We start from the raw sequence: 21,891 nt of genomic DNA, 5'->3' as shown, positions 1-21,891 counted from the left end.
ACGGCTTAAATCTTTGAGTGAATTTGCATATAGGTACCCATTTTTTCTAAAAGGTAACGTTTTTAAAATAAATTGGTATAATGATCATTAATATAATTGTGTTTAAATACCTATAATTCACATCGGATGAATGTTACGAAATTGTTTACAAACGCAGATAAAATCGACCTTGATTTGATTAATCTGTATCCTATTCGTTCTGAAATTACAAACAAGGAATGTATTTTACTGAATAAATTATGGAGTTCGTTTGAATAAAACTCATGAAAAAATAATTTGATTTTGTATCGATCTCAATCATTATTATCATTATTATTTCCTAAAATATGTTAAACTTGTTGTTCTGACTCTGTACGGAAATGGCAATGATTATTGCTTTCAATATAATATTTCTATTTATTTACACGCTTTATAAAATCACACCACTCTTTAGTATCATTCATTAATTAAAAGAATTAATAATATTCTATTTTCTTCCTTCATTAATAACCAAACGGATTGAAATTTTTAATCTGGTTACTGTGCTGTGCTTGTCAATGTCAAACGTTAAGCATCTGTCGCCGTTTTACTGTCGGACAGACGTCACAGACGGATCGCAAGCGCGACGCGACGTTCGCGATTGCAAAACGGCGGAATCTCATCAAAGCAAGTGTTTTATATAGAAAACTTGGAAGTTTATTCTATAATACCATATATATTGAAATCTATAACAAAATAAATCTATAGTTTTAGGCGTAACGTGTGAATCTCTCGTGTTTAAAAAGCCGAAATATCAAACAAATACTCGTTTTAATCTCATTGGTTTTGTGGACCGAAAGCAATAACTACAGTGCTGAATATATTGGATTTTTATTCAAAGGTAAGTGGTGATTAAATCTTTTTAAACAAACTAACATAATGTAAATAAACAGCTTAGATATTTTAATAATTACACTGCGTTAAATCGGTGAATTATGTGCCGAATTGCAATTAATCGATTTATTGACGCACTTGAAAATAAACAATAATTAATACTCAAAATATAATATTATCATGTATTAATAAATTCTTAACAGAAATGTAACAGGACTGTGATTGAATATTGTATCGTATTTGCAAAGATTACGATAATATTTATTTTGGGCTTGTGTATGTTTGCATTGCAATGTTATTTGTAAATAAATATTTGTCGATCACTGATACTGGAACTGAGATTCCGTTTACAGTATCTGTGTAAGTGTATTTTAGATAAACTTAAAAAACATACTGACACACTTCAGAATTTTGATATCAATCATAAAGAAAACTGACTGCCTAGTTGATTGAGTGTCCACGTTTCCCGTGTTGGGCAAAGTATTACTGGGTTTTTGTGTATTGTGTCCGGTATATGGCAATAAGCTCACCCCCTATTACATGGGACTTATAAACAAATGGTGAAAAGTGGGTGTACATTGTATAGCGACATTACATGCCGTATTGTGTACCTCTACCTACCCTTTCGGGGATAAAGGGTGTGACATTATTTAGTTTTTCATACAGAAAAAATAAAAGTAATATTTAAACACTTGACATGTATCCAGGTAAATACTAAAATCTCTCATTTTAATCATCGTCATCATCATATCAATCACAAAACGTCCACTGCTGAACATAGGCCTCTCCCAATGACTTCCAGATAGGCCGGTTGGAAGTGATCTGCATCTAGTGGCTTCCTGCGACCTTAATCGGGTTGTCTGTTCACCTTGTGTGTGGACAAATCTGTCATTCTAAATCAATTAAAAATGAATCACTATAATTAATCAAAGGTAATAGGTGCAATCACAACTTTTCAATTGACTACACCAAATAAGATAATAGTACCTATTTATAGTTGTCTGTCTAGAATAATGACTTCTGATAGAATTTAGGATCATCATCATTAGTCGGAAGACGTCCACTGTTGAACAAAGGCCTCCCCCTTAGTCCTCCACATAGAACGACAAGCCACCATTGTTTTGTATATACAAAACTTTAATTTGTTTGTGAGAAATAGAAGTTCTTGATTTAGATAACTATTTAGTTATTTTTAAACTACAAACATTAATAATGAAATGCATGATGCACTAACACCTGCACTCAGAGACATTTAATGATTACTTAGACTATCGCTTAGTAACGATTTTGTTCCGAAAACAGCCACTAAGGACTGGGTTAAGTAACTGTTAAGTCCATTAAAATACCATATTTAAGTAAATACGTTTATTGTGCTTTGTAGCAGAACCAGTACAAAAGTGAACTGAAACTAATAGGGTTGTACAGTACAAAGGTGAACTAAACTAATAGTGTTGTACCCTTGACTTACATACTAAGATTTGACAAGTACCTACAATCAGTACACAACAGTAACCATTAAATGAAAACTACTATTTAAAAACATTCGGGAAACATGGTGGTGGTCGCTTATTTCTGTATAGACATCTACTGTCAATACTTGAGATGAGCGGTGCCAGAGCTAATGTAGAACATACCAACTCTGATGAGTCTACTGTGCCACTGAATCCAAGATTGAGCAGGTTCAGCACTCTTATTGATTGGTTCAAACATAAAACAAACACGTACTAAGCCCTATGCTGGCTACTGTAAGTACCTACCCAATGTTAAGACATAAATATGTCTTATGTCCGAATACTCAAACACTACTCAATTTTAAGACGCTCTCAAAACTAGTTCTGTCTCTATCAATTCTTTATATAATGACAGAGATAGCACGATAACTATTTAAGTGAAACTTAAAATTGAGTAGCATTTCAGTATTTGGATGTTAGTTCGTTTATGGCCACCCTCAATAAAATATATTATAGGTACCATCATATATGTACACTTAGTTGCAATAAACTCTATGACTTTGACTTTGATTTGAGTCATTGAGATAGAATTCAGACTCAAGTTCATAAGCTCTTTATTACAAAAACAGTGTCGTAAATCGAATTAAAGTAGCTAAATGCCTATAAATTGCAAGTGTAACCTCACAATGCAAGGAAAAAGGAAAATTATATTAAAAACTGAGGTCATAACTAATGCTATCTGTATACATAACATACGCATGTACAGGCAACTTCTAGGTTCAGTGTCATTTACCACCGGAGCTGCGGACTACCTAGCGGGTTTACCGGGGCTCCGGTTCGAAAAGTAGGAGAAGGAACGGGGTGGTTTTTAGTCAGTAAGAGTCTTACCTGCCTCTCGCCTCGCCCAAGGCAGGAGAAGTCATTGGATGACTTTGCTCCCTCAAAAAATAAATAAATAAAAAGTCAAAAAATCCTATCACTCAAGTCAGCTCATTACTCTGTTTTATCATCATCATCAACAGTCTATTTATGGCCACTGCTGACCAAAGCCTCTTCTCACATGGAACAGGTTACTCGGTCTGTATATCAAAATCCGTTCAATAGTTTCAGCGTGGTTGACCGACAAAGTTACAAACATGCTATCACATTTATAATATTTGTGTAATGAAAGATAAATATTTGTAAAAACTATTATTATTTCGTCATAAGTGTGTGCAGAATGTACAGTAGCCGGCGATAAATATTGCACTTACAGAAAACCGACGTGAAACTATGCTTGCGTTGTGTTTCGTTGTGTGAATGAAGTTACCAAATTACCCTAATCTTCCCAATACCCGATTCCCCAACAACCCTTAAATTCGTAACCCCAAAAGGCCGGCAGCGCACTTGTAACGCGTCTGGTGTTTCAAGTGGCCATGGGCGGCGGAGATTGTTTACCATCAGGTGATACGTCAGCTCGTTTACCGGCTTATTTCATAAAAAAAATGTCATTCGTAGAGTACTCGACTAGTTTTCGCGGTTCATTATTATGAACAGCATGCAGTTGACGTATCACGATACGATTATCTCTTTACAAATGTGAATTTGCGCTATTTATTGCCAGGTACTATATACACTAACTATATACACATTATGTTAGGTTATCTACGTACGCGCATTACTCCTGAACGACTGCGCCAAGGTCGATTTGTTTAATTATGATCTTGAAGTTACTTTACGTAACCTATTTGTGGAAGGTGTGAAAATAGAAAAGTAGTGAGTACCCACATTTCATACGACATGAGTCTTTTAGGCTAAATGGTACTTTCTAAGTCTGTGTGCTCCATCTTCGGCCACATCTTTACTTCGCCGTTCTGGCAGAAAGCGTGTTGGGGGCCAAAACGAAGACTATTGAAAACTAAAAAAAATCCCCTTAGTTGTAGCCAGCTTGTAATTTTATTAATATGATATGATTGGTTGATTAATTTTAGCCGCTCTATCAGTACCCTTAATACGATTTTGCTTAGGAAAACGAAACGAGAACGCTTTCGGCACTCGGATTGGCCGGCACGAAAGAACCAACCAGGAGCGCCGAACGAGGTCACGTTAAACGTAAAACAGACTCGTAATAAGCCCTCTGTCTACCTACATTATGATGCCAGAAACTCAGGATGTGAGGTATTTATACATAATCATTTGAGCGCGCGCGGGTGCGAACAAATTGAACAAAATATTTAACTTTTAACTGCAAACAAGACTTAACGAATAACCTGTCCGGTAGTCCAATGAATCATTGTGATTCAACATCAACAGCCCGTGACGCTCAATGCTAGAATATGGCCTCCTCCACAAAAGACGTTTTAAGTGTGGGAGAGCCATGCTTCGGCACGAATGGGCCGGCTCGACCGGAGTGATACCACGGCCTCACAGATAACCGACGTGAAACAACGCTTGCGTTGTGTTTCGTTGTGTGAGTGAGGTTACCGGAGGCCCAATTCCCCCCTTCCCAATTTCCCAATCCCCGATTCCCGAACAGCCCTTAAATTCCTAACCCCCAAAAAGCCGGTAACGGACTTGTAACGCCTCTGGTGTTTCAAGTGTCCATGGGCGGCGGCGATTGCTTACCATCAGGTGATACGTCTGCTCGTTTACTCGTGTTTCATAAAAAAACGAGTTCGACGTTCGCTTCTCGAGCTCACGCAGAACGTCGCGTAAGCAAGATGCAAGCATTTGTCATTTGTCGCTCGCCTATGGTTTATGAAGGATGCGTGCATTCGTCAAATGACGCAAAGCGTCCATAGGCCCGGATCGTACGCATCGCACGCAACGGATTTAGTTTGTCTTGTATAGAAACTCATACAACTGCGTCCACTGATCGCATCTTACGGACCGCATCATCAACAATGCCTTGTTATACGTACTGATGACGCCATACGGAATGCGTACGATGCGGGCCTGTGGACGTTTACCTTTACTCGGCTTTTATTCTTTATCTCATAAAAAGTAGTTATATTAAACTGTCGTCAGCGCACAGCCCACGTGTTTTCTTTTACGCAATGATTCATTATGTTTAAACTAACTACATACAAGTAACTATGATCTTTAGGCACATAAGTTGCACCATTGTTTAACTGTTTTTCCTGTTATTTGTATGAAATACCAGCTCATCTCATACTATGTAGATTCCTTCAGCTATTTTGACGAAGTTGAGTAACAAACATACACATAGATGCACAAATTTTGTTAATCTATATCTATAGTAATATGTACGGTGATCTAAATGTCTGCCTGGGCTTTAATGTGAGGTGATATATGTAAATAATGAAGTTAGATAAACATTGACTGTAACATAAAGTGGTTCACAAAAATGCACGTTGTGTCGCTTCGTCAATGAAAACAATTGCTATCTCTTTCCATCTGTACTGTGAATGAAACAGATATCAGCTGACTATATCTAATCTACTAGGTACACAAAAAGTGTTTAAAAGTCTTGGTGAATCGGGGATTGGGAAGATTGGGAAGGGGGTAATTGGGCCTCCGGTAACCTCACGCACACAACGAAACATAACGCAAACGTTGTTTCACGCCGGTTTTCTGTGAGGCCGTGGTATTACTCCGGTCGAGCCGGCCCATTTGTGCCGAAACGAAGCATGGCTCTCTCACACTTTGCCTGTGCAATTTGACCCAACTATAACTAGTCATCGTAACTGGCAATGACAGATATACAATTATGAATGAGTAAATGTACGGAACGTTTCACTATAAAAAGTGATATTAGTGTGACCCTATTTGCGTGCGCCGGAAACTGTATCGCATAGTGTTATCTAATACTACAGTTTTATAATTAACTAGGTACCTAACCGAAAACGAGGAAACATTATTATTGAAATACCCTTTTATAGTTCGTATTGCTTTGGATATAGAGTTGAAAATTCTATTTCAGGGGGCCTACTCCGGTTCTTGAATCTGAAGTTTGGTTTAATCTTCGGCCGTAGGTTTTATTGATTTAAGTACTAATAAAATTATTTAAAATAATGTTTTATTTTTGATTTCATATCAAAACCTATTTATTTATCTTCATTTCATTCGTTAATTTTTGTTCACGAAAGTTTACAATAAATAGAATTGTGGTATGCAATCTGGGAAGTGTTTTCGTTCGTTCGTTGAATTAGGCCCCCAGATTGGGAGTAGGTTCACCTGCTGATGTCTCCGATTAAATGCATTGAGATGCTGTTTCTGTATTTATGGTCGAACTAACCTTGTAATGAGTCACCATGACAAAAAATATTATCTATAGTTTGACGCAGTCATTCGGAAACTGTGCCCGTGTCTGAGTGATTGATTTTAAAACGTACTTAAAAGTTATAGTCTTAGTTAAAGGCACCTAATTGATAAAAATAGGTATTTGAATTGATTTATTTGTGCCCGAGACTTGGCCGATCTACTCCTAATGCTCATGTGTATTTTCAAAAGGCGCATAAATTTTTAAGGCAAAAATCTAAGAGCTGACGAATTTTTGCCTACTTTGGTGGGTTACCGTTACCGTTATTCAAAAATGAACTCTACTACCTCATAATTATAGGTGTTAATATCCCATCTCCCAAGTCCAATGGAATGAACAACACTGCCTTTTTGTACCTTAATAGGTAGTCCTATTTATTATAATCTTTAGTAGTAAGTCATACTATTGTTTCATTGATAAGCGTCTTATAATAATAATTGGAAGGTAGGTAAAATGACCTACAGTTTGCATAATAAGTGCTATTCTTTGTTACTATTTCCTCGTTGCAATAGTATTGTAAAGTAAGCTTTATAACTAGGTACTTAAAGTACTTGGCAATAAATATTGCTCATCGATCTTTGTACATACAATGTCACGCCTTTTATCCCCGAAGGGGTAGGCAGAGGTGCACATTTACGGCACCGATCTTTGATGCGTATTTTACCGAGATTACCGATTCTATTGGTTTTCTTATACTTTTTTATACCCGTTTTCATCAATCACCCATAAAATGTCACTTAACTAAAAGTGGCGTGACGTAAACCACTAAACTAACCCCTTACTTGTACTGTAAGGTGTCATTTAGACATTAAGTGTCATCTATCTTTTTTGTTAGGGGAGAAAATTATCTAATGACTTCTCCAGCCTTGGGCAAGGCAAGAGGGAGTGTTGGACACTTACTGACTAAAAACCATCCCGTTCCTACTCCTGCCCTTCGAGATGGAGCCCCGGTGAACTCGCTAGGTAATCCGCAGCTGCGGAAATGTCATCTATCTTAGCTTAGGGGTTTCTTTTTTAAGAGCGGTTAGTGAGTGAGGTTACCGGAGGGTTACAAATAGTGGCGATTATAGCAAACCCTCAATTAAGTGGAAGGCATTTGCTCAGCAGTAGACGTATCGCAATACGGTCTTAGACCCAATATGATCGCTCTTCGCACCGGAGCTATGGACTACCTAGCAGATTACCACCGGAGTCCCGGTAAACCCGCTAGGTAGTCCGCAGCTCCGGATCAGTCCCTCTCACCCTAGGCGAGAGAATGCGTTGGATGATTTTCCCCCCGCAAAAAAAGACCTATGTTTTAAACATTTTTCTTATATTTTTCAGGACTATACCCAAACAACTGAAGAGTGTTGGTGAAATAAAGGATCTGTAAGAAAACGTGGAATCTCAGATTATAAACGAAGATTATTATTATTCAAAATTGCTTTCGTAAGTATTACTTAATTAATATTTCATTCCTTCTTACTTATTCTCACAGAATAATCCCCCCGTTACTAGTCTTAGGGGGGCCCTAAGACTAGTAACGCACTTGTAATGCAACCTTTCTGCGGTTGTCACATGTCCGTAAATGGTGCTACCATTGCTTACCATCAGGTGATCCGTTTACTCGTCAGCCACCCTATCCCATAAAAACCCGTGTGTACGGCGCGCCGCGTTCCGCGTGCGCCTCAAAGAGTCATCAGACCACCATAGATGGGGCCCAGTAGGGCTGATGCCTGATCCGGAGCTACGGACTACCTAACGGGCTTACCGGGGCTCCGGCTCGACAAGCAGGAGTAGGAACGGGGTGGTTTTTAGTCAGTAAGAGTCTGACACTTCCTCTCGCCTCGCCCTGGCGAGAGAAGACATTGGATGATTTTCCCCCCTCAAAAATAAAAAATAAAAATACATAAGAGACACTTGCAGAAGAGTAGGATTGGTGGCAACACACTACAAGTATAAATTAGATAGATAGTAGTACAAACGTCGACATAATAAAAAAATATGCGTAAGGAGCTAGAAAACGAGACAAATAATTTTTCTTTTTTTTTTCAACACCCTTAACTATGGTATCCTCTTGTGTCGTGAGTGCGTTAACAAACATACAAGTTCATATTACACATGACACCCAGACCCGAAACAACTGATCCGGAGCTGCGGTCTACCTAGCGGATTTACCGGGGCTTCGGTTCGAAAAGCAGGAGTAGGAACGGGGTGGTTTTTAGTCAGTAAGAGACTGACATTTGATGATTTTCCCCCCGCAAAAAAAGACCCGAAACAACTATTTGTGGATCACACAGAGTTGCTGCGTGCGGGAATCGAACCCGCTAAACGCTATTTGCACTCAATTAATATAATTCCAACCAGAGTTCGTCATTAGTGCCCATTTTTGTTCGTCCGTCTGCATGTCAGTTGAAACTAATACGATAAACGTCACGCTGTATACTGATAGCCACACATATTTTAACATAACATGTGTTTCATATAATATTTTAAATATTATTGTTCGTCATACATTGTATGACACGCTGTATTAGATTGTAAAATGAAGTAGGTTTTTTCACATACGTAATTTGTGCAATAGGGTAGATGACTATCCGGAGCTGCGGACAACCTAGCGGGTTTACCGGGGCTCCGGTTTGACAAGCAGGAGTAAGAACGGGGTGGTTTTTAGTCAGTAAGAGTCTGACATTCCCTAAGTCATTGGATGATTTTCCCCGCTAAAAAAAAGGGTAGATGACTAATTTTTATTTTAATGTCCGTCTTGTAGATTATTTTAAAATATTAGACACGTACTTTTTTATTACCTTACGAAAACAAATCCTTTCAAATATTTGCATTGATTTGAAATATTGCGTGACGTGACTTCTAAGTATGTTTTATACGTAGAAATTATGTATTTGCTCCCACTACTAAACTTAGATTCGTTTTATCTAAGTATTGTTATCATATATGATATGAAAAATATACGGGTCTCATATTTTTTCATTACCTAACTCAAAATTTTTTGTTCATACCCCGTCATCATCCCTATTGTCTGAGGTTTTTTTCCAGGATTTTCTTTCCTGTATACCTATGTAAGTCAGGCAAAGTATTATTAGGGCTTTTACAATTACCTTGTTCAGTAAAGATTAATGTATTTCTACAGCAGGTCTCACAGCACAGCTCTCTTTATCGATTAGTCCATCTATTGATCATAAAATCGATCAACCGAAGAGAAACGCATAATCAATTTGTCGTTCAACCAAATTATTGCTTACCGTAGTACTTGCTTTATAGTGTAGACCAGCTTCTGCCAGCGGCTTCGCCCGCATTTCCATGTTAAAACGTAGCCTACGTGTTATTCCAGACCATAATCTACCCCTGTTCCAAATTTTATCCCGATCCCTTCAGCCGTTTTGACGTGATTGAGTAAAGGACATAATACACTTACACCGCTTCAACCCAGCAATTAACTTGTCATTTAAATTTGATCTTTAAATCGTATGTCGTATGATGTATTTCATAACGTCAATACAAAATAGCTGACGGTAGGTGGGCAGCGCGCGGTCCTCTTGAGTCGTAGTTGACTCGCCCGCGTTCTTCCAGTAGTGGACTGCACGCTAGAAGCCAACGGGCCATGAAACATGGTCGCAGCGCGCTTGCGGATCGCAGTCGACGCGCCGCAAGCACGCCGCAAGCGCGCTGGCAACCAGCGGTAACCACAATAGGGATGATGACGGGGTATGAAAATAAAAAATCTATTTAGTCCGTCAGTTAGGTAATGAAAAAAATATTTTGTCATATAAGATAACAATGCTTACACAAAACGTGTCCAAGTTTAGGAGCTAACTACGTCACTATTGAGTATAAAACGTACACAAAAGTGACGTCACGCGATATTACAAATCGATATATCTTCGAAAGTATTTGTTTCCGTAAAAAAATTAAAAATACGTGTCTAATATTTTAAAATAATCTACAAGACGGACATTAAAATAAAAATTTGTCATCTACCCTATTCGAAACCACGTCGTGTCGGAACCGTGCTTGTTTTGTGTGTGTTTTTACCTTAATAAACATACAATACACAAACTCACATTTTGGTATTTTTAATATTAGTAAGATTACAAGAGTTGTTACTAAAGATTATGCAAATACATATTACAATTGCAAAAAAAAAGCAAAAATATCAACATATTTACTTTGGAATCCATAACAGTTGAACATTTATATTAAAAATATGTCACCTATAGGACGCGAACGGTTATACGGTTTACTAATTTATTTGGTAAGTCTAGAAAATAATTATCGCAGAATTTTTAAGAGGTATAGGATTTGATTTTCAAAAAAAAAACACAAAAATTTGAAAAAAAATTATGAAATCTTTATTGGAATCGATAGAACGATCAATATAATTTAATGTTTAATGATGATTTCATGCAAATGCTAGCTGCGGTTCCGGTGTAGATGGCCCATTCGCAAGACCCAACGACAATGGCCGAAACGTTACTGTGAATGGCGAGCGCTACGTGTGATGATTGGCGATTTTTTTGCCCAAAATGGAAGAATTGCACATGCCTGACATGTGGTTTCAACAAGGTGCCACATGCTACACAAATGGCCCAATTGAGAGCCGCCTTCGGTGAACAGTTTATCTCACGTTTTGGACCCGTCAATTGGCCGCCTAGATCGTGTGATCTAACGCCTTTGGACTATTTCTTGTGGAGCCATGTCTACAGGAATAAACCAGAAACGATTGACGCACTGGGAGCCAATATTGAAGCATTTATTCGTGATATACCGGCTGAAATGTTGGAGAGGGTGTGCCGAAATTGGGCCTTGCGAATGGGCCATCTAAACCAAAGCCGCGGCCAGCATTTGCATGAAATCATTATTAAACATTAAATTTTTCAAATTTTTTGTGTTTTTTTTTTTTGAAAATCAAACCCTATACCTTTTAAAAAATTACCCGTTACATATATATTATACGTGCAATTTTTATTTTATAATTTACGTCATATGATGTTTCTCTATGAAATTACTTAAATACATACATACTATTTACATAACAATGTTTTTTTTTTCACAAAACGCTCCGTATGACGTCCGCTTATTATGACGTGTTTGTCAATTCCTTTCGATGTCATTATAAACGGACTCGACTGTACATATTACAATTGCAAAAAAATGCACAAATATCAACATCTTTATAACAGTTGAACATTTATATTAAAATATGTCACATATAAGACGCGGACCGTTACACAGGTTACTCATTTATTTGGTAAGTCTAGAAAATAATGATCACAGAATTAACTAAAAATCACTGTATACTCACATAAATTAAACGAGAAAAGCTCTACTAGTTTCGAGTCACAGAGGGACACATCATCATGAGAGTAGGCTGCGTGGTGTCGCCGCATCTGCGGCCGCTGCCCATGATGAAGAGTCCCTCTGTGACTCGGAACTAGTAGGGCTTTTCTCCATAAATTTTCATGAGTAAACCGTGATTTTTAGTTAATTTAGTATGTCTCACGATAGTTATTATAAAAATGATCACAGACCTTGGTGTGAAACATCGCTTGCATAAGTAGGTAGGCATACTGACCGCTGTTCTTGTTAGTATAACTCGGGTCATTGAAGAAAGGAATCTTACGGCGTCAGTATAAGTCGGTTGAATGAAGAAAGCGCTTATCATGTTCTATCGGTCGCACACTAGAGCCAATATCACAGCCAATATTCTCGATTTGCTTACAGGTTGTCTTGCCTTAAAAATTATTAGGTATGATAGGATTCCCAACGGTATTTCCTATCCGACTACTCTGAGAAGAAATGCCGATACAAACTCAGCGGTCACACTTTTTTTAACTCCATACAATCAAATAAATGAGAGAATAAAGTGAGAGAATCGTGCAAGTTGATTCTGTACTGGTCTTTAGAGGAAAGAACCACAACAGTACTTTATAACTCCTCTGGTGTTGCGGGTGTCCATGTGCCATCGCGTCATGCGTTCGTTGTTTCATGTTTACCTCCCAATCCCAAAAAGTTGATTATGAATTTCCTAGCTATGCCTAAATGCGAAGCTGAAACAAATCGAGCTCTCGTGAAATTAGTTTCAATCATAACCTTCGCTTCGTCTAGGTTACTCGTAAATTAAACGTTCACTGTTTTAAAATCGATCGAATACCGATACTCTAAATCAGGGGTGACCAACCGGTCGATTGCGACCTTAGTCCAGTCGATCGTGGCAAGGCAAAAAATAGAAATAAATAGTCCATATTGCGCAACGTAATTACTAACTACTACACTACGCACAGGGTTTCGTTAGTAAACAGTAGATCTTATGTCTAATCAAGTTGGCCACCCCTGCTCTAAATGCATACCTACATATACCGTATGGGGAAACCTCTTATGACTTAATTTAAACCACATATTTGTTATCATCTTGGCTGACAATATACGAAAAATGGCCCAGTAGGTAAGCCAAAAAGTAAATTGTTCTCTTTGAGCTAATTTGAACACTCTTTACAAATACGGCATTGCAACAGCCGCGCCGTATGTCCGTAATGTTCCTAGACAACCTACAACATTACAGCTCTTCTGTGGTCAAGAAACATGAAGCTGATTCCACAGAATTTAAAACTTGATTATGTTCATTATTTATTTTGTTTGATTTTTTTATTTTTGTTTTCGGTTTTCGTTGAAATATTTATTTGCATTATGCTTCTATGGACGAGTACTACTTGTAGTTTCATTTAAATCATATGATGTGATCTCCATACTGTATATCGTCACGCCTGTTCCCCATTGGGGTAGGCAGAGACGATAAAATGGCAATATAAGTTTTTAAACTGACATGGTAACTAACACTATTATTAGAACTTGAGACGGGATATTTACCATGTTTATTTATGTCGACGAGTTTCCGATATTTCGGCACTGCTCATCGACATAAATAAACATGGTAAATATCCCGTCTCAAGTTCTAATTCTAATAATAAATAAAATGGCATACCTCTTTCGCTTCATCTACATATTCTACATACATACAATTTCTCTTAAATGCTCGTCAATTAAGGGTGGGTGTTTTAATTTACTCCATTTTTAAATAAACCTCTTCTAAGTATAACACCAGTCTAGGACGCTCTCTACCCGGAGCTGCGGACTACCTAGCGGGTTTACCGGGGCTCCGGCTCGAAAAACAGGAGTAGGAACGGGGTGGTTTTTAGTCAGTAAGAGTCTGACACTCCCTCTCGCCTCGCTCAAGGCGGAAGAAGGTTCCCCCCTCAAAAAAAGGACGCTCTCTACCGACTTCCCCAAGCATTAACTCGTTAGGTACACCTCTTTCGTAAATCTCCTAACGTCAATGCCTTTAATATACACTTTAACTGCCGTACTCAGAGTAGACCGACAAGTCTAGTTTTAATAGATTTGGTGAAAATTGTTTTTTTTTTTTGTTATTGGCTTTTTTATGAAACACGCCGTTAAACGAGCAGACGTATCACCTGATGGTAAGCAATCTCCCCCGCCCATGGACACTTGAAACACCAGAGGCGTTACTAGTGCGTTGCCGGCTTTTTGGGGGTTAGGAATTTAAGGGGTTGTTCTTCGGGAATCGGGGATTGCGAAGATTGGGAAGGGGGGAATTGAGCCTCCGGTAACCTCACTCACACAACGTTAGCGTTGTGTCACGTCGGTTTTCTGTGAGGCCGTGGTATCACTCCGGTCGAGCCGGCCCATTCGTCCCGAAGCATGGCTCTCCCACACTTATTGGCCCATACTTGGCTATGTAAATAATGGATGTATTTTTATTTTTCCAGTTTCCGGGGATGTCCAAACGATGGTATCGTTCAAGGAGGAATCATTTTATAATTATAGTGATTACAACAATATGTATTATTTACTACATAAGCGACAGTTGGCGACGAGGATTAAACATGGACCTGACGAGGAGGTAGGAGGACGAGGTTTTTTTTTAATTTTTCGTATGTCATTTGGATATCCAAAGGCATATATACATATAACGTAAATGAAATTTGAGTGAAGTGTCAACTCAAACCACTCAAGTCTCGAAGAAAAATAAAAAAAAAATGCTAGGAAAAAGTACTATGGAAAAAATACCCTGTTTGCCGATTGAATGGTTAGGAAAAACATTACATACTTTTTCATGTTTTAATGGTTGGAAGTAGTCTTGGATATAATGAATATTGGCATTTGCATTTTTTTTACGATTAAGGCTTGTAACTGCTAGTAATAAGCTACATAAGTAGTTAGTATTTTTAATTTAATTATCAGATACCTTCGAATTAACTCAAATATCGACAGAAACACTACACATCAACATAAACGTAATTAGTTAAAAACAGTAGAAAGAAAATGACATTAATATAATAAATTACCGAAAGAAATAAGAGATATATGTATCATATAATATGTTTACAAATATTTATGTAGATTAAATCTACAATCATCTAAGTAATTAAGTATCTAAGTAAAAAACTATCTTTGCATTATTTATGTCTGGGTTGAAATGAAATGAATTTATTTAATGATGATAAATCTCCTATTTCTGTAGTTTATATTTTTTTCCAAGTCATTGTAGGATTTTAGCTAACTCTATGCACTAATAAATAGTTAATTAATAATTGATTAGATTGAGAAAAATAAAATATATTTATACCTACCTATATTTTATTTTTTTTATTAATAACATACCGCCATACTCAGAGTCATTTAATGGTGTCTTAACCCAGTCCTTAGCAATTGTTTTCGATACAAAACCGTTACTAAGGGATAGTTTAAGTAATCATTAAATGTCTTTGAGTGCGGCAGTAATGCTTAATGCAAAAACCAATCTATGCATGCTAATAGTTTTTTGTATAACCTGTGTTTTAGCTTAATTTTTTCTTTTCAGTATAATAAATACAGCTTATTTTATTTTTTTGCCGAAATTTTACTTTGGTTGTAGTTTTTTTAATTTTTATAGCTTGTGATGAATTAAGCATGTTAATTTAAACCCTACTACAGGGATCCAAAGTTCAGTTTCGACTGAAAATGTTTCTTTTAGAAAAGCATTTTTCCATTGGTGATTGGTTAGTTTGGTAAAATTCGCTCATAATTGCATTGCCGATGACTTCCGAAACCAAAACTCCTTGTCTAATAACTATAAATGATATTTATTTCTGTAAATAGGTTATTAACAGTTTTACACGTCAATATTTGAAATAGCTAGATGAGGCCGGCACTTCCTATCCGACTACTCTGACAAGAAATGCCGAAACAAACTCAGAGGTCATAGTCTCTTTTAAAGTCCTGACAATGAAATAGAGGATAATGTTTAATAGAGAATATTGTTTAGAGAAACCCAATAGAATTGCAACTATATTAGCTTAGTAATAAAGTCGCGAATAGCAAATTACCTGGTTTCTTTGCGAGATCTATAGTGACTGCTCGCTTGGCGAGGTGACTGGGCAAATGGCTGCCACGCGACGTGTAGCGGGTTCGATTCTTGAACGGAGCAACTCTTTGTGAGATCCACATTTTTTGTCCCGTGTTTGTGAAATTGTATTTTTGTAAACGCACACACGACACGGGAAAAAATAATAGTGTGGAGCAAAGTTTAAAAAATAAATTGTCGTTTAGCTAGTATCTGTGGGTGGGGTATATAGCTCAACTGATAGCAGATAGAGCTAAAAAAAAACATACCGGCCGAATTGAGAACCTTCCTCCTTTTTGGGAAGTCGGTTAAAAAGGTTCTTGAATAAAGGCCATAAGTGCAGTGCAGGACGCATAGAGCCATATATTTGGTACTAAAAAACTAATGATGTACCATGTAGATGTGTTAATCAAAATTAGTTCATATATCGTTAGAGTTAAGTATCATTGTCCCATAATATATTGATGTATTGTTTTGGTTTCGGTTGTCCGAATGTCCTATTCTGTATTTTAGTGCTATGACTGAGACAAGCTTTAGTTAATTCGTAAGTTTAATTCAATGTGGCTTTGTCCAAAAAAAATCATGTCTTTTTGAATATGTTTTTCTGACCTTCATCTCTGGTGGTGGGCAGTAATTACATTTTTCTTTTATGCAATGCAACGTCACGCCTTTTATCCACAAAGGGGTAGGTAGTGGGTGCACATTACGGCATGTAATGCCGCTATACAATGTACACCCACTTTTCGCCATTTGTGTTTTAAGTCCCATGTAATAGGGGGTGAGCCTTGAATTTCTATTTGACTATGCTCAAAATGAATTATGGCCGTCATTTCATTTTTTTTTTTTAGTAAAAACTAAGTTCTGCCAGCGGCTTCGCCCGCGCTTCCGGCATAATATCCTATGACACAAGACAGCTCATACCCTGTCTGTATACCAAATTTCATCAAAATCCTTTCAATAGTTTCAGCGTGGTTGACGAACAAACATCCAAACAAACAAAAATTCACATTTATCATACTATTGTGATTTCTATTAAAATAAAATAAAATAAGCCTTTATTGCTGTTTAAGTTTACAAAACATAACTTTACTTCTAATAACTAACTACCTATCTATTTATTATAAATGTTCTCTTAAAAAATTATTCTCTTAAATTATAAATGTTAATCTTTCACGTAATTAACTTAGTATATCGGCGTTCGGTTCAAAAACAGCTTGTCTTTCGACATAGGCCTCCTCTAAAGATTTCCATTTCTCCCTGTGATTTCTATTATGCTTTTTTTAATTATCAACAAACCATGCTTTGACACGATGATATAGCTCTATCGGAGTGGATACCACCATCTCACACCCCCAAATCCTTCAGTCTCCTGACACACCCAAAACGCCAGAGGCGTTACAAGTACGTTGCTGGCTTTTTGGAGGTTGTGAATTTAAGGGTTATTGGGGAATCGGGGATTCGTACCATTGGGATGACGGGTAATTGGGCCGTCACTTACACAACGAAACACAACACACGTTGTTTTACGTTGGTTTGTTGTGAGGCCGTGGTATCACTCCGGTCGAGCCGATCCATTCCAGCCGAAGCATGGCTCTATCACACTTAAAAATCTAATGGATTAAAAGACGACTGTTGATGAAGCGAAAGAGGTATGTAACCAAGAAGTGTATTGTGAATCTGATTGAAAAAGAGTAACCTATGGAGTTTCTTGCTCGTTCTTCTCCATAGGAATCTATACTTTAGAACTAGCACTTTGACGTTCAAAAGTGGCTTCCTGGTCTATTTGAAATAAATAATTTTGATTATGACTTTATGTAAGACTAGCTACTTCCGCGCAGTTTCACCCGCTCTGCTTGGCTCCTATTGGTCATAGCGTGATGTTTTATAGCCTATAGCCTTCCTCGATAAATGCACTACCTAACACAAAAATAATTATTCAAATCGGACCAGTAGTTCCGGAGATTAGCGCGTTCAAACAAACAAACAAACTCTTCAGCTTTATAATATTAGTATACGTCTGTCTCTGCCTACCCCCATGGGATACCCCACTAGACTACTTACCCCATGATCAAAAGGTGAAAGGTTTCCTAACATAAGCTTGTCTTATGCGCCTACCACACGTGCATGCCTGACCACAGTTTTAATTGCACATGCTTGTCGCATGAAAAGACTGAACACGGATGTGTCTACCACACGGTACAGTTAAGTACGCGCAAGCCACATTCTTGTCGACATCGTCGGCGTGGAAACAATGGTACCCAATGAAGAACTATTTCTTCTGCTATTATTTTTCAAGTGTTTGCTTGTGAAAAAAAAGAAAATACAAAAGTCAAAGTGTAAACGATCAAAGTGGACAAAAAATGGCTGTTGAATAGAAAAATTCATTCACATAGGTATACATCTACTCAAGGATTTAACAGATGAGCCAAGCGATTGGCGAAATTATTTACGTAAATCCGCTATTTTTAACGACCGTGCGCGTACAGTTACTCCACTCGACTAAACTGAGAGCGGCTTGAACACTGAACTACCAACCACACGCGCAGACACGTTTGTACAAGTATAGCTTGCGCATGCCAGAATTTCAAGCAAGTTTAAAAACCATCAAGCCAAGCATTGGAGTTTGCGCATGCTACCGTTTTACCAACTACACGCACAGTGTTCAGTGTACAAGCTGGCATGCGCAAGTAAAACTGCGGTCAAGCATGCACGTGTGGTAGACGCATTAGTCATCATTAATGGCTTGTAATCATGTTGTTTGAGTATTTTGCTAATTTTTTTTATCTTCATGTAGAACAGAAACGCACGCTGAACGTAGCTCGGTTGTGGTTCCAAGTAATATTAAAAAAAGTGGCAGGTGAGGGACTGTTCATTTTGTTTTTTTTTTTTAATGTAATTCGCATTTTTTGCTTATACTAGTAAATTTATAACGAATTGGTGATGGTATTATTCGGTGGTTGGACTTTAAAAGGCTTTGGGACAGTTTATCCAAGTTTTTTTTTAACTTTGGGACAGTTTATCCAAGTTTTTTTTTAAGTTTGGGACAGTTTATCCAAGTTTTTTTTTTATTTTGGGACAGTTTATCCAAGTTTTTGTCCCAAATTTGGATAAACTGTCCCAAAGTCCAAAAACATTTCTGTCCGTAACGTCTGTTACCCTAATTATCAAAACTGGACTCTAATAACACTTTACGAAGGTTGAAAATTAGTTTCGAATGCATAGTTCGGTACTAAATATGTAGTTAGTTATCATTAACATACTTACATTTGAACACTACTACATAATAATTATTATTTTTAGTACAAGATTTATGTAAGAAACCATTCTATTGTGCTTAACTTTAAAAGTAAAACAGTCGGGTAAAAGTATGAAAATATTATTAAACGGTGAGAAAACAGACCTTGTCGTTTATAGTAATAAGAATTTTCGTTATGGCGCTCACGAGATGGCGGTAGTGGCGTTTTTAAGGTCCTACAGTCCAATATTTTACTACTACTAATTTTGTATAAGCCACAAGACATCCACTGCTGAACATGGAGGCCCCAATGACTTCCAGATATGCCGGTTGGAAGTGACCTGGGGCCTTAGTCTGCTATTATAATTGTGTCAGAATGGTCGATCATTGATCAGTGCAAGAGGGACGGAGCTATGTAGGTTGTATAGCTCCGTCCCTCTCACCATTCTGACACAATTGTAATAGCAGACTAAGGCCCCTGGCATTGGACGCATATTACCAAGTACTCTATAAGCACCAGTCCTTAAGCTACAACTTAGTACCTTACTTAGGAATCTCTCAAAAAAAGTGGTAGTAGCCCTAGTATTTAATATTAATAATGCCTGAAACACTATCTCCTTGTACAGACACCAGCAGCTCAAACTACTATTTTCTGCGCTTAACTTTATTAGATTTTCAACTCTTTCGTCTTGATATAAAGTTGAAATTACAATGAACATAATTAGTGTAGCTTGATCTGCTGTCGAGTCTACAATCTGACCTTAACTTTATTAGATTTTCAACTCTTTCGTCTTGATATAAAGTTGATATTACAATGAATATGTCGAATCTACAATCTGATTATTATGTATATCAGAAACTCCTGCCCAAGTAGGTATGTTTGTGTCCCCTTGCGCCTGAATATGAAATATGTATGTAGTTTGATGTTGAAGCATGTTTTCTTCTCCTGATTGTCTATTTTTTTTCTTTTCAGAGAATCTGTAATTGAGTAAGTAGAATTGAGTAATTGTGCATGGCTTTTTTATTCATATTAATTTCTGACTGCACGGTTGGCGGTGGCTGGGCAACTGGCTGCCGTGCAACGTGTAGCGGGTCCGATTCCCGCACGGAGCAACTCTTTGTGTGATCCACAAATTGTTGTTTCGGGTCTGGGTGTCATGTGCATGTGAAATTTACATGAAACGTGTAACGTTGCTGTGTTTGTTTGTTGCTTCGTACGTTACGCTTTTGATGCTTCTTGTCCAGTACTGGGCACCAATAGGGATGATGACAAACAGCCAAAATCATTTGGATTGCCTTTATCACATCTCATCACACATCAACTGCCTATTAGTGGCCACTGCTGACCAAAGGCCTCTTCTTGCACGGAGGTTTGAGCATTAATCACCACGCCACCATGCCTTGCATGAGAAGCGGGCGTCCCAAAACTCCGAGACAACTACGATAAAAAAATGATGTTGATGTATTAATCAATACATTGTTATGTTTAGGTACTCTTATAGATTTATTTGTAGAAATAATTTATTTTTGTTTGAATCATCATCCCTATAGATGCGTAACACGTGACGCGTAACATGTTCCGCGCAAAGGTAAGCGTCCACAGGCCCGCATTGTACGCATTCCGTATGACGTCATCAGTACGCATCGCATGTAGGCATTGCTGATGATGCGGTCCGTACGATGCGGATCAGTGGACGCAGTTGAATCTGTTTCTATACAAGACATACTAAAATCCGTTGCGTGCGATGCGTACGATGCGGTCCTGTGGACGCGTACATTAACGTGATGATGTATTTGTTTTGTCAACAGACAATACTCGTTGCGCAACATGTCGCGCGTCCAATATGTTGCTAAGTGACTACAAATGCTTAACTTTCTCACACGAAAACTAATCATCTTCATTACTTTAGATCGAAGAGTATATCTTTGGTGTTACCAGCTAAATAAATAATTTCTTTGATATTATTTTTAGAAAATGGGATTTACACGATGACATTAATTTTAATCATTTATGACACAGTATAATATCTGTAATATAAAAATAAGTCGGGTTTTCCTTTCTGACGCTATAACTCCAGAACGCAAGAACCGATTTTCACGGTTTTGCATTCGTTGGAAATGTCTCGGGCTCCGTGAGGTTTCTTTCTTGCGTCGTTTATCCTCAATGCTGAGGGTCGTGACTCCGACGAATAACTCTCTGGTTGACTATATTCCGCCATGTTGCTATAGAGCAACATGGCGTCTGCGACGCCATCCACATCGCCGAAGATAGCTTCGGCGATGTGTATGGCGTCGCAGACTGTGGTCTCCAGTGTGGCACGGATTTGGTCCGACCAACGTATCGGACTCCTGTCCCTTGGTCTATTTCCATCTACCTTTCCTGTGAGCAGCAACTTTTCTAGGTTATCACCTCTCTTCCTGGCAATGTGACCAAAGAAGTCAAAGAATATTCTTTGGTAAATGGTGGTGAGCCTCATGGGTGATTGGAGTTCGGCTAGTATAGACTCGTTATTCCGATGCTCTGGGTCCTTAGTCTGCTATTACAATTGTGTCACAATGGTCGATCACTGAGCAGTGCGAGAGGGATGGAGCTATACAACCTACATAGCTCCGTCACTCTTGCACTGCTCAGTGAACGACCATTCTGACACAATTGTAATAGCAGACTAAGGCCCCTGTCCAGTGAATTCCGAGC

The 21,891-nt window shown here is 37.9% G+C and overlaps 1 protein-coding gene across 4 annotated transcripts in view; it reads left to right on the top strand.

Annotated features, from left to right (window-relative positions):
• The first annotated feature begins 557 nt into the window (after positions 1 to 557).
• LOC118276547 (uncharacterized) overlaps positions 558 to 21,891 on the top strand; it is a 50,599-nt gene continuing 29,265 nt past the window's right edge. The window contains exons 1-5 of one of the 4 annotated variants that reach the window (XM_050699941.1): positions 574 to 859; positions 7,888 to 7,992; positions 14,346 to 14,479; positions 18,756 to 18,818; positions 20,170 to 20,184. In XM_050699941.1, coding sequence (XP_050555898.1) covers positions 14,355 to 14,479; positions 18,756 to 18,818; positions 20,170 to 20,184 — 203 coding nt within the window. In that variant the 5' untranslated portion in view covers positions 574 to 859; positions 7,888 to 7,992; positions 14,346 to 14,354. Of the gene's footprint in view, positions 860 to 7,887; positions 7,993 to 14,345; positions 14,480 to 18,755; positions 18,819 to 20,169; positions 20,185 to 21,891 lie in introns of all 4 variants that reach the window. The other 3 variants (XM_050699944.1, XM_050699942.1, XM_050699943.1) reach the window with 3 other exon arrangements.

This window comes from Spodoptera frugiperda, chromosome 17, assembly GCF_023101765.2.
Source record: "Spodoptera frugiperda isolate SF20-4 chromosome 17, AGI-APGP_CSIRO_Sfru_2.0, whole genome shotgun sequence".
Classification (NCBI taxonomy): domain Eukaryota; kingdom Metazoa; phylum Arthropoda; class Insecta; order Lepidoptera; family Noctuidae; genus Spodoptera; species Spodoptera frugiperda.
This window is presented reverse-complemented; position numbering and strand designations above follow the sequence as displayed.